Below are 16,316 nucleotides of genomic sequence, written 5' to 3' on the forward strand. Positions count from 1 at the left end.
AATCTCGATAATTGAATCAAAGTCGAACAACTTCAGAAACCTCGAAGCGACATCACATCTCGATAAATCACAAAGTTTCATAACAACAAGCATCAATGGGGTTAACTAACAGTTGGTACTGCCTATCATGCCACACCTCTCAATATGGATCCGTCTCAGCCATTCGCCCCTGTAAGAAATGTAAATACATCATGAGTGTTTGGCATCAACCCGGATCTATTCCAGCTCTGCCAGTATATGTTGGTACCGCAGGTGGTAGTGTCAAACGTCAAGCTTCCGTTGAAGAACCCGTTCTTGACGAGAAAGCAACTCAGAAATTGGCTGGATAAGTTTTAGCAGTTAAAGGCATCATGGGTTACTGGCATTTTGCGGGTAGTCATGGGCGTCAGAAAAAAAATATGGTTTATGGAGAAGAGTACGTGGGACGAAGACATGGATATAGCACGGACGGTTGAATCACAACACAGTCTGTACTTTCTGTAATGCAAAGCTTTTAACATGTACTTGGTCAAAATTGATTGCTAGTGATGCATGATATTGTAAGTTCTCTTACAAAGAATGATGTCTTTTGGTGGTGAATGTTATGCCTCGTGAATAAATAAAGAGCAGATGGAAGAAATTGATGAACGTGTGAGATTCGGGTTACAATGATGACACATATTAATTCCACTTTGACCTCTTTCCCAATTTTCTGTGGCGTTTTCCTCATTTTTGTCCCGCCCATAAAGATTTTTCCTCTCTCTGTTCATTATTCTAGCACTACTTACTGCCTTGGGATCTCCAATAAAACAATGAGTCCTTACAGAGCTGAGGTTTTCCGTCCGAGTCTATTATTCGAAATCACTATCGAATTTCTATCTGGATCGCTATATATGGGGCAAATAAACACAGAGTTTATGTGGATGGTAAAAGTTGAATGAACTTTCAATGCAACAACATTCATTGGTTTGATAACATTCATTAGTTTGATACAACGACCTTAAGAAACATCCTTAGCTAAATACCCCGAATCTCCAACATACACATAAGGTAGACTCACTTTGAGTAAGGGTGGGAAGTTTTCGACTTTGAGGTAAACGATGAAAACGATGAAAACAGCTGCATAAATTGAAGCAGACCAAGATTGATTCGGGTACTCAAAAACCCGCTTCAAATCACACTCCGCCAAATCCCTCCCCTCTAGAACTGACAGTTCTCTTTCCCTTTTTCAAAGCCATATCCCACCAACTCGCACTTCTTGTCAAGCTAGGTCTCGGGCCAGTTGTTGCTGTAATGGTATCGATTGAAGATATCGAAGTGTATTTTGGTCTTGGTGTAGGCGTATACGAAGTCATTGGCATTGATAATGGATGCTCTGGAATTGGATTCATAGATGGCGTGGTTGATGGCGAAAAAGGTGACTTGATTGGAGATTTATGACTACTATTCGAGGTAAGCTCTTTCCGAGCTGCAAGAGATTGAGCGGTATTGATTGAATATGAGTGTGGAAGAGGTTTAGGTTTATCGTGATTAATGTTTATGGAACTCGAGCTTGTACTGGGATACGATTGTGAGGGGTCTTTGAAGATGTTAGCTTTTTTCTCATCCTCTTTGTTATCAAATAAATTGGTACATACCTCCCATCAATGATGAAGTCTTAGTGACCGCCGAAGATGATGGTGAAGTGGACGATGAGTGAATACCTTGCTGTCCAAACCATCCCAAAAACCTATACCACCTTACTCTCCAAAATTGCATACCACTGGTAGTGTTTAATGCTCCAACTAAAAAGAAGAAAGGAACACAGACAGTCGCCATCGTTATAGCGAAAGGGGTAAAATCATGATCAGTGGTCATATTCGTCATGCCATATACCGAAGTTACAAAGGTGAGGGGAAGGAAGAATATCGAAACCATAGTCAATAGTTTGATATTGTGACCCTGTAATATAGTAACCGCGGCCATCTCCACACTCTTTCTACTTTCCAAAACACTCGTACCCGAGAAAAGTTGATCCCTCAAGGTTCTAATCTCCTTCATTTTTTCGTCAGTTTCCTCATAAAGTTTGAATAGGTTAGCCATCTGCTTTTCGAAGTCTATTTTTAATTTTTGCATGCGTTTTTGCCAATATTTATTCCGATGGGAGTCCGGATCCAACATTGGCCATAGAGTCTTATGTTTTCCCTCCCAAACATCATCGGTAAACGTATCTTCGTAACTATCCATCATGGCTTTAAGTCCATTCTTCAATAGACCGAGTGTTTGATAGGCCCAGAAATAGCGACGGGAATAGGTGAATTCTTCATCTTCGAAAAGTAATTTATCTCTAATTTCCCCATCGAACATAAAATTTGCCTGGAGAATGGATCAGTACGAAATGAATTTTTGGAATCGAGAACATAACTTACTGGTGGTGAAACGAGCTTACTGATCTTCATATATATTGCTTCGAATCTCTTTTCTGCATCTCTAAATTCTGAGAGCAGTGTATGGAGAAAAGCTTCCGGTCCATTTACATAATGCTTGGTTGAATCATGGACATCCATGGTATGACGATGGTCTGGATAGCATTGAATATTGAGAACGTGCCATGCTGCCCATGGATCATAAACATACCCATAGTCTGTACTAGCACGTCTAGCAGGATTTCTCAACTTTCGGATAGGGTCACCAGATAAGGAGAGAGCTACAACGGAGTTACATCTCGATATAGGGATGTGATCCTTTGAAGTGCTTGGGGTTTTGTCGGCCAGTTGCCAAGGCATTGGTTGACATTCTTCCCCCACGATTGTCCAGTACTCAAAGTTAAAAACAAAGGACTTTTGTTGTCGGCTATCAGCAGAGAAAGGTCTTCGCATTATATTGGCCTGTCACATCATGTAAGCCAAAAAAAACTTTCATGAATCTGTTCAGTCAAACACACATACAGATGTAACTTCGTCGGAAACTAAATGATTGAATAATTCATCCATGTCAAAAGTCTTATTCAAAGTGAGATGTAAGGCCCCAAGTACGACAGGAGATGGTTCTCGAACAATTCTTTTGCGTAGGTAAATTAGCTCAAGGAATAATCAATATAGGAGTGAAGGAAAGACTCACGTTATCCTTCCCACAGCCGGCCGGAGCGATTCGGAATCACTATTTAAGTCCTACACTCAAAATCTTAGATGCAAAGATCTTTTCATGGTAGATGCATTCGCTCACTTTAACCGCTTGCCATATAGCAGAATCAATTTTGGTAGTACCTGGTTTCACTACATCTCTTCTAGATAGAGGGGCTCCATCTTTTCCAACATCAAATACAGAATAATGGGAATTATGGGATCGATCAGCTCTATGATAATCTGGAAATAGAACAGGATCTAGAAGTCGTCCATTTTTCGTAATCACACTTTCAAGAATTATATGACCAGCGTCCGTGAAATTATAAGTTCTGAAATGCTGTCGTAATTGTTCTTCGTCATATTTGAAAGGTGCGAGAGGTGTTTGAACATATAAATCGTCATCATCATCGCTATCGTCACTGTCTCCTGATAAAACGGAGCTGTGAAGTGTCGATGGTCGTATTTCGGGAATGTCACCATCATCTTTGGTAGATCTTCTTCGTCGTTTTGTAAATGTTCGGATGGAACCAGGACTTTGTGGTGCCGCACTAACAGGATTTGTATTTGTGATGCTGTTATTTAGGGCATCGTGAACAAGTTTGAATGTCTCGAGGTAAGCTTGATGTTGATCGTCGAGTTTCTTCAATAATTCCTCGGTACTCATACTCGACATTTCTGGGAAGGGCTGTTAGATTTGATTGTGTAAAAAAATGTAAGAAAAGGAAGAGAAATGGCTGGACCGATGAAAATTAAGAACCAGCCCTTGCCACTCACCATCGTTGGATACTCACCTGCGCCCCAGTTGAGCCGCGAGGCTTTCGCCTTTAGATGCCAAATTTCATGGCCGCCTCTATGAATCCACGAACATCATTGGATCGGGATTGTGAGTTGGCAGTCCTTCGTATGCATCTCTCCATAGATAAATTTCAAGTCCATGAATGAGTAATCGCAGTCTCTAACTTCAAAAGTGGCGGTGAATTCCTTATCGATATAACAAGGGTTACGGAGATCAAAGTACTCGGTATGACAACGCAGAATTTCCGCCAAGATTTTCTGGGGCTTGTGCACGTGGTCGCCCGAAACTGATGCATTTCGAAATTACTTCGGTTGAACCGGCTCGTATGGTTTGTCAAGCGGTTCAGTCTCCCCTTTTCTATTTCTGAACCGACAATTCGCTTGCCAATGGCTTAAATATACCTTAGATCGATTTTTCAATCGGCGTTGTACTACACGATCCCTTCTCCCCAGGAATGTTGACGCGGTGGGTACTCTGTGGCGGTGCACCCCGTGGAAAATTTTCATTCTGGCGCAAGCTTCGACATGGCATTCATAATTCTTAAGAGAATGACCCATGACAAAAGAGGAACGCGTCGTGAATTGCGTACATTCTAACCCATTCCAATCCGTTTCTCATATATGGCGCCAAAGCCAGTCGTAACAGTATGAATTGGAATATACCAATAACTTGTATCCTGATGTACACCAATCATGTAAGTAAGTTCCTTATTTTAATCACTTTACCAATGGTGTACGCACACGAACATCTTGACTGAAGTAAAACTCCTGTCGTTATTCACTTCAAGAGTTGCTTGTTGTAAAGCACACAAATTATCTAATATTCGCGCAGCCTTCGTCTGAATGGTTCGACATGTACGGATGTGAGAACGGCTACCAAGAGCTGGAAAGCTGATAGTGTCCTTACCGGACCGGGACATTCGGATGAATTTTCCAGTGAACCTCTCGGAAACTCATGTGGATTCTAGAACTAGACGTTATCATATGGAAAACGAGAAAAAGGATGGCTTCGGTAAGAAAAGATAACTTGCCGTGGTAGCTTGTGCGGCCATCGCTTCTCCCCACACTTTCCGTACAATATCTTCATTGCCGTTTCTGAAAGTGGAGCCCCTCCACAAAAGAGATTTGCAATGTCGTCTACTTCAATTGGCTTGTTAGGTTGGGGTCCCCTCCAACATCTTTTTGAAAGAATTGTTTGAGGTTCATTATTTGTAGTAGCCTCACGCGTAATCGGTTGTCTATCATCCTGAAACAGATATTGGAAGAAGTGTCCTGAACTATTCAATCCATAAGATTGCCACTTTTCTGTTGTACTGATAGGCTGGCAACGTTGTAGTCCTCGACTTCGGAACCATCTAATTCCGATACTCCACCATATATACATGGACATTGGAAACTTTGACAAGCTTCGCAGGACGGCTTCCACCTTGTACATACTAACTGTCAAATTTCTTAGTGGACTGAACCCATCGCTGGAAGTTAAAGAAACAAGCCTTGCACCTTTTACACGAATCACAACCTGCCACTATTTTGAGATCCGATATGAAAGGTCCAATTACCGTGGCGTCTTGGACATTTGCTTTCATGCGAGTCTGAGCTTTGACACCAACGACGCCGGCATTGAAGACAAAAAATATCGATACCAGAAGGCATTGGCTAGGAATATGATTTCGACAGAGATCGATAGACTCCATCTCCTCTGAGAGCGTGCCTCGTTTACAACCAATTTGAGTCCAAGCTGTTTTGCCAGCTTTGTTTCGTTTTGGGCAAGTATCGCAAGGATTCTCTTCTGTAGACTAACCGGCGTTAGCATTATTCAGTCTCTAATATTTCATAGACTAACCTTTTTGCCCAGAATTCGGCATTTCCAACACGCTCCTCCGATCATTTTGATAGCTTTCGTGCCGATGCGTGCAAAAGAAGTTAGGGGTCCACTCCGACCAGATCCTCCAGAGGAGGTGCATCTAGACGGTGAATCATGTGTGTCATCCATCGTCTGACTCTTCAAAGATTTGTCTCTGCTTACGCTTGAATACCTGGAGGTTTGCGTAATTCGATTACGTCCATGCTCGCCCCGAAGACTAGAAACGGATCCTGACCTACTTCCACTCGCACATTTATGTAGTCCTTGCACTCAAATCTATCAAGTGGTGATTTTGAAGGGTCATGTACGGATAAAGGAACTGGTGATAGTAGTATGGGCGAGTTAAAGGAGTTGGAACCTGAGTTCCGCCGACTCGAAGAGTTTAGGGGGGCGTATAAAGGTATTGTCAAAAATACTTCGTCGGTCAATGACGCTCCGATATTTTAATTGTCGGACTAAGTGGGCGAAGTATGAGGTGGCGGTTTAAGAACGTCTGGTGATGGTCTAAAAATTTCTGCTGATTTAAGGATTTTTGACAAGTTTTGCAGACATATGCTTGGCATTGGATATTCTGTTGAATAGGGTCATAATCACTATTGTCCGAGGAGATCCTGGTGTGCCGAAATTTGCAGCGAAAGTAACTTCTTCGCCGACATGTGTATTGAAGTCCATTTCGATTCCGTTGATAGCTGATGAATTACCACAGATTCATACTCGGGCATATCTAATTGCGAGCCAGTTTCGGGTTGTGCTAACGGTAAGCCTTCCGACGCGACATTGTCCTGGGCAATTCCAGTGGAAATGGGCACACTAAAAAATTGAAGCAATGGCTCTACTTCTGTATTAGAGCCAAAGAGATCGAGTTCGGAGTGGGATTGTTCGTCCAGGGGTCTTCCGGAGTCGATTGGTTCATGGTAATCGATGAGCTCCGCACCAGAGTTTTCGATCATAACCTCGATGTTCCAATTGGTAGCACAATTACGCAAGACTCTCACATAACCATGACGATGTTCATAGTTCAAGTTCCTACTATCAGCAATTGAATGAATTGCCCTTTGCTGTGAACGATCGAGATTTCCGAGTATCAATTCATGTTTGCCGGTGTCGTTCTCAAAATCTAGAATTTTTCGGTAGAACTCAAGATTGCCAGAAATCTTCATTTCTTTATTCATTTCGTCAACATGCGATCGGAGATACAACGCGATAAAGGTAGCTGTGCTCGCGTGCTTACCTAGTAATTGTACGTCACTTGAAGATCCCACGTTGAATGACCTAAATTCGAGGCGAGATGTCGGCTTGGAATGAGTTATAGAAGTCAAGAAAAAAGGATATATTTCCAGTAGGGTGTTAATCCGTTGGAGAATTGAATTTGGTAATGTTCCCCTCTGCTGGAGCTCCTTGGGGGGCAGGTTTTAAGCCTTTCTCTCTTCAAGAATCTATTCAAAGCTAATGCATGATTCCGTGTACCAAATACAAGAATGAGAGGAGATTCTAACGACCGCTCTCTAGAGTTTGGTTCTTTATATCTCTTACGAACATGAGAAGTTAGGACCGATAGTGAGAGAAATCATGAATTCCAATCGCACCAGAGAATGTCAAAACTGAATCGAATTATGTCGAGGCTCGAGTCTCTCAAGTTTGCTGGCGTGCCTCGAACATGCAATTTCTGGACAATGGTGGTCCTTGAATAGTTGATGTAACCTTAGTTCGTACTAACCATTTGGGGTCAACTCAAAAGGTACGTTGATTGGTCAACTCAACGCCCCAATACTGCTGATGACAGGAGGGCTGAACAATACACAAGACCGCCAAAATAACTGCAGTCGAGCTCAGAATAATACATCAGTAGATACCGCCAATCTGTAGGCCGACATTTGAGTATAGAATACTGTCCGACGTTTTTTGAGTACGCATTGGAAAATAAAGACCGATAATTAGATATCTGGTAGCTTCTCTTCATCAATGTATCTCAACTGATACGAGCATGTTATCCATGTAGAACCATCAGAATTGCGGCTCTCAATTCTCTGGTCTGTTCCGCAAAGTGTAAGATGTGAGGACCATTGAATGAAGACCACCATAATGTCAGTGAACTCTCCAAGTGAGATAAATAGCACTCATTCCACGGGTGAGGAGACGTACGTTCAAATGTTCAGTGTCTTGTCGTGTACTGCACTCATTGACCATAATCCATTATCTTCTTTCCATCATTCACATTTCCACAATGAGTGATCTTATTGCATCCCCTTCCCAACATTTTGTGACAAGCTCAGCCGGCAAGAACAGCTTGATTTCAGATGACTGCTTTCATCCTTCACCACATAGCTGCCATAGGAACATGCTTGAAGAGACATTCCCCAATATCGATCCAAATCTATACTCATCTCGTCCTAGCATATCTTTCGATACCAGTCACAACACGCCGCTCTCCGATCTTAACTTCATCGATACATGTTCTTGCCTAGAATTATCAAACCGGAAACGTCATGAGTCCCATTAACTTCAGGCATGGGTATTAACAACGTCCCGTACATACGACTTTCAGTCCCCAGTCCGACCACTATACTGATCGAGATCGACACCTGAAGATCGCCCCAGATCCAAATTGTAAGAAAGCCTCCAGGGGCTCCAAGTCTCGCGGTACATAGGACAGCAACCGTATTCGTTGTTCATTCTACAACTGTTTTTCGACCCTTGCATGTCGGGGGCATCTGATTCGTCATCAAAAATCTCTTCATTGCCCCAAGACGCCGCCATGTATTTACTCGTCAATGGATTTCTCATATCGAAGGTCGACTTGACAAGATGAAGGAGCATACAAAGAAAGCGTCCTACCATACCTCATTCCAATTGCGTAGGTGACTTGGAAACGTCCGATGAAAAATGAAATGGAACAAAATCATTAGATTGCTCCCAGATACAATCAACTATCGAGAGGCTGAGACCGAAAGTTTTTTGCACTCTGAGATGTCTCATTTGCCAAAAAGTGATGTTGAATGGGTACCGGAAACATGTGATTTGAGCGCGTTCATGTTGAAGGATATCAATCTTGGAGCCGAAAGTATGGGCATGGAGTTTCTTGTCCAGATTTGTGATGGATTATAAGAGCAGATAATTTGGTCTGAATTTTGGAGGTAGAAGAGGAGGACGGATGAATTCGTGGATGGGTACAGCGTGCAAGAACGCCCCCGTTTGATCAATAGGGAAACGTGATTTAACAATGAACTGACATGAAAGTCTCATTATATCATAAAAGAAGCGTAATTTCATGATAGTAAGGTTGTTGTAGATATGAACTCGTGTATGCTGAGAATCGACGTGAATTGCAGTCCTGGTAACCATATTCCTGATGCCGTTGCACATTCGGACTTGAATACATATGGATTGACCTATTTTAGAACTTAAGTAGTATTGAAATAAGAAAAGAGAGCGAGTCAATCATTTTTCTACCAATTCACTTGATATCCATCAGTTCCCCCAGACAAAAAGAAAATAAAACTTGTCCCACCTCACCCTCACTCCCTGTTTCCAAAGGAAGCCACCAAGCAAACAAACCATCCTTTTCAAATCCTTCATTCCATCCACCCTCATTCACCCTCATAATATGAATGGGTAGAACTAGGATTCTATATGCTATTCTCATTCAAAAAGAAAGAAACCAAAACTACCAAAAAATCAAACTAAGGAAGACACTGGGATTTGAACCCAGGACCATCTGGAATCTAGATTCTAAGAGCTGGAATCAGATACGCTACCACTGCGCCATGCCTTCGATTATATGTTATATCATTTAATGGAGTGAAGGCCATTGTTTGGTTTCATAGTTATCAAGTGTTCTGTCGTGTTGAGTGAAGATGAACAGGAAGGTGGCGTGGGGAATAGGGAAAGCGGAAAGGGGCATGGCGACATGACGGCATAACGTTGAGTTTCGGGACAGCACAACTTGACAGGTACTTTCTTATCTACTTGAATAATTTTATAGTTCGAAAACAACTTAGATCATAGATTTATTACACTGATGGAAATTCGATGATGATTTATTTGTGGAGATCTGCAAGCATAGCATGATGATCACACAAGTACAAGACAGCAACGACGAAGGTGATATAGGCTCATAAAAATAGGATAGATGTAATGTTGTATAGATTGATTTTAGCCAAACGATACAGAAAAAGCAAAAATATCAACGCCGCCCCGAGATTTAAATATATGTCTGGATATTTATTCTAGAAGCCTTCACCCATAAAAGCAGAAGAGTAGATCTCACATCGGAAAGCTCCTCATTTCTTTCCCTTCTTTCCTTTAGCTGCAGGTCCCATGGCATCCTCTCTTCTCTTTTGTTCCCTCGCCAATTGCTCTGACTTTGCTTGCTCCTGTTCCTTACGCTCTTCTTCTTCGGCCTGCGTAAAATTAGCATGATCTCAAGACAAAAAAAGGAGGGGAGTATATTGGAACATACAGCCTTGCGTTCTGCTGCCAAGCGTCTCTCCTCTCTGACCTTTGCCAATCTTGCGAGATCGGCTTGAGCTTCGTCAGTCTTTCCAGCAAGATGTAATCTTTGGTATGCTTCTCTCTTCTTTTGAGCCTCAATTGCCTCTCTTTCCTTGCGACTCAACTCTTGAGGTTCCTTGCTGACGCTCATCTTTGCAACGTCATCGGCAACTTCATCAATAGATTTTGGAGGTGCCTTTGCTTGGTCTCTAGCGGCCTTGCTATGATTGGGATTGGCGGGCATGTCATCATCCTCACTCTCTTCTTCGCTATCGGTTGGAAGATCACCAACTTGTGCGACTTTTTGGTTCTTCTTCTTGATAGCAGCTTCTTTCTTTGCTTTGGCAGCGGCGCGACGTTGTTCACGGGTCATCTCTTGCTTTTCCTCTTCCTCTTCTTCAGAAGATTCCTCCTCCGATTCCTCTTCTTCTTCTGAGGATGAATCATCGGCATTCTTTTCGCGGATTTCGTTTCCATTGGCGTCGAGAGGTCGAAGATCACGAGAGAAGTGTTTACCACCTATTGGAAAGTTCAAATCAGGATGTTTCACAATGTAGCACTTGTATTCATGATATTCTTACCTCCACGAGTGAACTTCTTGAATTTCCCACCTCTGCCACGTCCGGCTGCTGGTCCTCCTGGAGCCATCTTGTCTTTAGATGATGTCGAGAAAATCGAGAATTGATTATTTGATTCGAGGTGTATTGGCGTTGAAGATTTGATCGAATGCTAACGTCAAGGTAACTTTTTTATCTTGTGATGTCAGGTAAAAGGATGATGACTGATTGAGCTTTTAATCTATTTAGAAGATATCGATTTTAGTGCGGGGCGCATACAAAAACAAACCCCGCCGCACTAATGAGAGTCGTTAGCTCAAAACAAAGGGAGACCTTGACCAATGAGATAATGAATGAAAAAAATCATGCCAAAAGCCGACTGGCCGATATTTAGAAGCTTAGTTCAGTGGTAGGTTGGCGCCATTGCTCGCTTAGATCACATGATGTTGAAAATTCGAGTACAAGATAATCTCCAATCTTCAAGTTCGAATTCCGATTCTTCTTTTTCTCTTCATAAAACTAAAACTGATTCCTCAATATTCACTCTGGTCTTTTGTCTTTCAATGGCGGGATCTTGGAGGGGAAATTGCAGGATAGAAGAGAATCTTTTCGTTTACTTACCCTCCATCCTATGGCATGAGAATGCGTTGGGTCATGGAGAAATATAAAAAACGGGACATTTACATCCAATCCATTCTTGTTATTTTCTCTATTGTTTTCGGAGCCAACTACAAATAGCATTGTCTTGGATTCAACAGCATGATTTGCACTTTGCACGCGAATGGATCTAGTTGGGCTTGTGTTGTTGCCCATACATTTGCTTTCAGCCACACCAAAACGGACAAAGAACGGTTGCAGTGCGCGATGAAGAATTTTCAATTCTTGGTTGCCCAATCTAGTCTCATTTGCAATTTGCTCTTTGTTCACATGAGGTAAAGATGGTAAGAATTGTACAGTCAGGAAGGTTCGAATCGATCTTTCAATTATGACCATTTGCTATACCTGACATCCATCCTTGAATCATACTCACCTATAGTCATTGTCGACCCCATTTCGTCTGAGACTCATCTACAAATCAATATGTCCGCATGTCCGGCCTGCGACCGTCCCCTCATTCTACCTCCTGCATTTGCACATATTGCTCTCAAGTTCCCTCGAATCAGAGCCTCCCTCGATTGTGATCGCACATTACCGCGTTGCAAAGAATGCGATCAAGTAGCAGCCGAGAAACGAGCTGCTGATGCAATCCTGCCCCCACCGTATTACATCAATCCTGTCGCGCAGATTAAGAAACAAATCGACTTAACGCAAGAATTGATCAAGGCAGGGGTGCGGCGGGAAGAACTGGAGAGGGAGCTTCCTGCTTTAATGAAAGAAGGGTTATTAAGATTGCAGAATAGGGATGCAAATATACGAAGTGCCTGGCATGAATATTGGGAGATTTGGGGATGGCAACAAGGACAACCTCGACCTTGAATGTAATTTGCGCTTGGGTGGTACGAGGATGGATATGTGCAATATTAGCCATATGAGATATGGAGTTCTATAGTTATTGTTGAATGGAGATTCTGTATATACATCTTTGAAGAACCTCATATTTGGATGCTTGAATTGTTGTTCGAAGCAGGTAGTTAGTTGGTGTCTTGGACCTTAGGTACCACCTGCAACTTTTGTAAGGGCACTGTTGCTGTCAAAAAACTACTTCATAGCGCATGCGCCCACATGATTGAACGTCTGTGTGGACGGATAAGAAATAAATTTAGATGAATGATAACATATCAATCAATGTGAAGATATAAATATTTTAAGTTGTGTTGATGATCTTTGTCTAATGATGTTTAACAAAACCCCCTCAATATCTTTTTCATCGTTCATAGCCAAGAAATACCACGTAGGTTCCTTCAGATGACGCCAATAAAGCAATTTCAGGGTTCTTCCAACAGCATTGATCCTCCTGGCCACTATCAAAGGTAATAAATACCCAACACCCAAACACAATATCAACAACGATTATAATTCCACATCTGTCAGTTCAAAATGGCAGCATTTCTACGTGGAAAGCAAGCGGGTATACAAAATGATTTATCTGCTGGTATATTGCCAGGTCTATTTGCGCCTGATGATCTAGATCGTTTCGGCATCAATTCTCAAATAGGGTATGTCCGGGTCCGTCGCCGTCTAAATTGAAGGCATTCAACTAACTTCTCTCCCATTTAGTTCTCTCGCGTTCGATCCAGTCCAATCTCTACTTGCAGTGGGAACGAACGAGACGACATTCGGAAGTGGACAAATTTATATCTTTGGTCAGAAGAGAGTCCAAGTAAAGCTTACATTACCCCGCCGGGCATCAGTCAAAACTTTACAATTCTGCGCCGATAGACTCATCAGTGTAGATTCCAAAAACGAAGTGATAGTATGGGATTTGGCAAAGGCAAAGAAGTTGGCGGCTTACTCTCCGCCAGGAGTAGTGACAACCATTGTGACGGATCCTATGCTGGATTGGTGCTTGATCGGACTACAAACTGGAGATATTATCTGCTACGACCTGGATAGAGAGAAGCTTGCGCCATTACGTCTTCCCAACTTTTGGCGTGAAATGAACCCACGATCGAGGTTATTAAGTTGTGTGTCTTTACAACTACACCCCAGAGATATTGGACAGCTATTGATAGGATACACAGAAGGAGCTGTGATATACTCTTTCAAACAAAACAAACCCATAAAATATTTTAAATACGAAGTACCAGCTGGAGCCCCCGGTGGGAATGGAGATTTTATGGGAAAGAGTACGCCGAGACAACCACGTCTCACGCAAGCTCTTTGGCATCCAACTGGAACATTCATTGCTACAGCGCATGATGATGCAAGCATTGTATTTTGGGATCCTAAAGACGGTCGGATTATAATGGCTCGAACCCTACAAGATACACATGTAAATGTACCTGGTTCTCAACCCCAAGGATCCGGTGATACCTTTTCGTTGAAGGGAGATTTTGCAAAAATAGCTTGGTGCTGCAAAGGGAACCCCGATGATACTGGTCTACTCATAGCTGGTGGAATCCCCACCACCATGCCTCAAAAAGGATTGACATTTATGGAGTTGGGAGTAACTCCTGTTTATGCAACCTCCACTTGGCAAATTCTGACTGATCACTTTGATGGAAAACGTTCAAATTTCCTACCAATTCCTGTTGACGTGGATATAGCAGATTTCTGTCTTATTCCTCGTACTTCTCCACATTTTGCCGGTGCTCAAGACCCTATTGCCGTTATAGCACTTCTGACATCTGGTGAGCTAGTTACATTAAGTTTCCCTAGTGGTCATCCTATTTCACCAACCAATCAACTTCACCCTTCTCTTACATTTGTTCATCCTTTCGTCACTTTCGTGGCTGTATCTGCCGTTGATCGTGGGCGATGGCTCGGCATGACAGAAACTCGAGCTATAGGCCCTCAACTTCTGAAAGGAGGGGCCGAGGGCGTGAAGCATTTGAGGAGATATGAAGCTCGTAATATCATTCAGACGGCTCACGGTGATGGTACAGTCCGAATTTGGGACGCTGGTCATGGGGATGAATTAGAAAACTCCGGTATGCTACAAGTCGATGTGGCTAGAGCTGTTGCGGGTGCTGAATTTGTCAACATCTCTGCTGTCAATATGGCTTCAAGTACTGGGGAGCTGTGTGTTGGAACAGCAGCCGGTGAAGTCGTGGTGTATAGGTGGGGTGGCAATCGAGCCTATGGTAGCGAGCAACCGACAAACGAGAGGCAACCAGGAGGTATCACGGATATTTCAGTTCGTGCAGAACCATCTCTCAAGGAAGGTCTACAACCATTTATCCTTTATGACATGGCACATGGACCCATAAGTGCAATCCGTACGTCAGATGTGGGATTTGTGGGAGTTGGGTCTGAAGGTGGAATCTTTTCAATCATCGATCTCCGAGGGCCATCGGTCATCTTCACCACTGCGATGAGTGACTTCGTCAAGCAAGATAAAAGAAGCAGTTTCATGAGAAAGGGGAGTAGCCAAACTACAGCCAAACCGGAGTGGCCCGTATGTATTGAATTTGGAGTCATGACACTAGATGATGATAAATACTCTAGCATTGCTTGTTTCGTGGGAACGAACAATGGTAAGGTCGCCACATTCAAGATCTTACCACAACAAAATGGTGGATATACAGCTCAGTTAGCAGGAGTGACCTCTTGCTCCGATAAAGTAATTTCAATTACACCCATTGTAGCTGAAACAGGAAAGCCTGCATCAGCAACAGGTCCTATCGTAGCTGCACTTCGAAATGGACAGCAAACACACGGTGCCCTTGTAGTTGGTAAGTTCACTAAATTCGTGGTCCCTATTGACCTCCTTTCCTATGTGAGGAGGTCAGTAGCTTCTTACACTTTCAGTCATTCCTTTCTTGGCTGAGTTCGTTTTTCCATCTGATATAATACTAATAATCCTATAGTTACCCAAACGGAAGCCCGCATATTCAAACCCTCCAGTGCCAAAGGTGCTCACAAAACCTTTGATGATGTCTTTTGTGATTCCGCTGCCGTAACCGAATTCGAACTTCATGGTTTCGCTCTCGTCGGAGTTTTTGGTGATGGAACAGCTCGCGCTTACTCGCTTCCAGCACTCAAAGAAATTGGCTCATCGAAATTGGACATGCTGGACAAAACCCGTTCGTCGAATAGTGTCGTTACACCTGCTGGGGATATTATTGGTTGGACTGGTCCTAGTGAGATAGCAATGGTTAATGTCTGGGGAACCGGACTTCTACTTGGAAGAAGTCAAGATAAATTGTTCAATCCCGAAGCATTAATTCCTCCCCGTCCTACCATCTCAAATCTTCAATGGATATCCGGAACTCAATACGTCTCTCCTACCGACCTCGATATCTTAATCGGTGGTCCTGGTCGTCCACCTAGTAAACGCATGCTTGCCGCTTCAGCTGAAGAGGAACGATTAGCTCGGAGTGTTGGAGGTGGAGCTGGACCTAGTGGGAGTCAAGAGGGGTGGGGCGATTACATGACTAGACAACTCAATGAGAGGACGGAGAAACTCAATATCATGGGAGATAATTTAGATAAGGTACAAGAGAATAGTGCGGGGTGGGCGGATGACGTTAGTAAGTATGTCAACAAACAGAAGAGGAATATGTTGTTGGGTGGAATTACTGGGAAATGGTTTTAACGGGCAGTGAAATGGACGGCACGGGCAGATGGTCGTATTGAATGGGCGTTCTTGGGATTTAGTGGATACCTGGCTTTGGGATACTTCGAGGATACTGAAAAAGAATACATGATTCTGAAGTAGGGAGCGTACGAAGGATGGGCGTTAGACTAGCAAGTTTAACTTCATGAAATACATGACATCACCGTTCAATGAAATGGTATTACATTTTGATGTATGAATCCAAAACTTATGCAGTTCTCAATGTTGTGAATGTATTGATATTTGATCTGGGTTAGAAGATTATTGGATAGAGGCACCCCGCTCAAGCTATTTAGATCAGGTGGAGT

At 42.9% G+C, this 16,316-nt stretch overlaps 6 protein-coding genes across 6 annotated transcripts; 2 read left to right on the forward strand and 4 right to left on the reverse strand.

The window, feature by feature from the left end:
- Positions 1–516: 516 nt before the first annotated feature.
- On the reverse strand, positions 517–3,860 carry EAF01_001115 (uncharacterized protein; the record flags this gene model as incomplete). Its single annotated transcript, XM_038909365.1, has 8 exons — positions 517–978; positions 1,040–1,558; positions 1,617–2,334; positions 2,388–2,846; positions 2,907–3,018; positions 3,079–3,128; positions 3,184–3,768; positions 3,858–3,860. 7 exons carry the CDS (start codon positions 3,858–3,860, stop codon positions 1,155–1,157), a joined length of 2,331 nt encoding a protein of 776 aa, XP_038774177.1. The 3' UTR covers positions 517–978; positions 1,040–1,154.
- Positions 3,861–5,314: 1,454 nt separating this feature from the next.
- EAF01_001116 (uncharacterized protein) lies at positions 5,315–5,766 on the reverse strand (the record flags this gene model as incomplete). The annotated part of the gene is made up of 3 exons (XM_038909366.1): positions 5,315–5,318; positions 5,379–5,674; positions 5,722–5,766. 3 exons carry the CDS (start codon positions 5,764–5,766, stop codon positions 5,315–5,317), a joined length of 345 nt encoding a protein of 114 aa, XP_038774178.1.
- A 569-nt stretch (positions 5,767–6,335) lies between these two features.
- On the reverse strand, positions 6,336–7,849 carry EAF01_001117 (uncharacterized protein; the record flags this gene model as incomplete). The annotated part of the gene is made up of 2 exons (XM_038909367.1): positions 6,974–7,849; positions 6,336–6,902 (listed from the first exon to the last, which is right to left on the reverse strand). The coding sequence occupies exon 2, from the start codon at positions 6,900–6,902 to the stop codon at positions 6,336–6,338; it is 567 nt and encodes a 188-aa protein (XP_038774179.1). The 5' UTR covers positions 6,974–7,849.
- A 2,173-nt stretch (positions 7,850–10,022) lies between these two features.
- On the reverse strand, positions 10,023–10,881 carry EAF01_001118 (uncharacterized protein; the record flags this gene model as incomplete). Its single annotated transcript, XM_038909368.1, has 3 exons — positions 10,023–10,142; positions 10,202–10,752; positions 10,815–10,881. The coding sequence occupies 3 exons, from the start codon at positions 10,879–10,881 to the stop codon at positions 10,023–10,025; spliced, it is 738 nt and encodes a 245-aa protein (XP_038774180.1).
- Positions 10,882–11,870: 989 nt separating this feature from the next.
- Positions 11,871–12,266, forward strand: EAF01_001119 (uncharacterized protein; the record flags this gene model as incomplete). Its single annotated transcript, XM_038909369.1, has 1 exon — positions 11,871–12,266. The coding sequence occupies one exon, from the start codon at positions 11,871–11,873 to the stop codon at positions 12,264–12,266; it is 396 nt and encodes a 131-aa protein (XP_038774181.1).
- Positions 12,267–12,781: 515 nt separating this feature from the next.
- EAF01_001120 (uncharacterized protein) lies at positions 12,782–16,279 on the forward strand. Its single transcript, XM_038909370.1, has 3 exons — positions 12,782–12,946; positions 13,008–15,124; positions 15,260–16,279. The coding sequence occupies exons 1-3, from the start codon at positions 12,828–12,830 to the stop codon at positions 15,985–15,987; spliced, it is 2,964 nt and encodes a 987-aa protein (XP_038774182.1). The 5' UTR covers positions 12,782–12,827; the 3' UTR covers positions 15,988–16,279.
- Positions 16,280–16,316: the final 37 nt, after the last annotated feature.

The sequence above is a fragment of the Botrytis porri genome (assembly GCF_014898465.1).
Source record: "Botrytis porri strain MUCL 3234 chromosome Unknown BPOR_002, whole genome shotgun sequence".
NCBI lineage: Eukaryota > Fungi > Ascomycota > Leotiomycetes > Helotiales > Sclerotiniaceae > Botrytis > Botrytis porri.

Excerpts from the sequence above, each read along its gene's own strand:
- EAF01_001120 (XM_038909370.1), top strand. The coding sequence starts at position 12,828 with ATGGCAGCATTTCTACGTGGAAAGCAAGCGGGTATACAAAATGATTTA. Across the intron at positions 12,947-13,007 it reads GGCATCAATTCTCAAATAGG|TTCTCTCGCGTTCGATCCAG; the intron begins GTATGTCCGGGT and ends TCTCCCATTTAG. Across the intron at positions 15,125-15,259 it reads ACACGGTGCCCTTGTAGTTG|TTACCCAAACGGAAGCCCGC; the intron begins GTAAGTTCACTA and ends ATAATCCTATAG.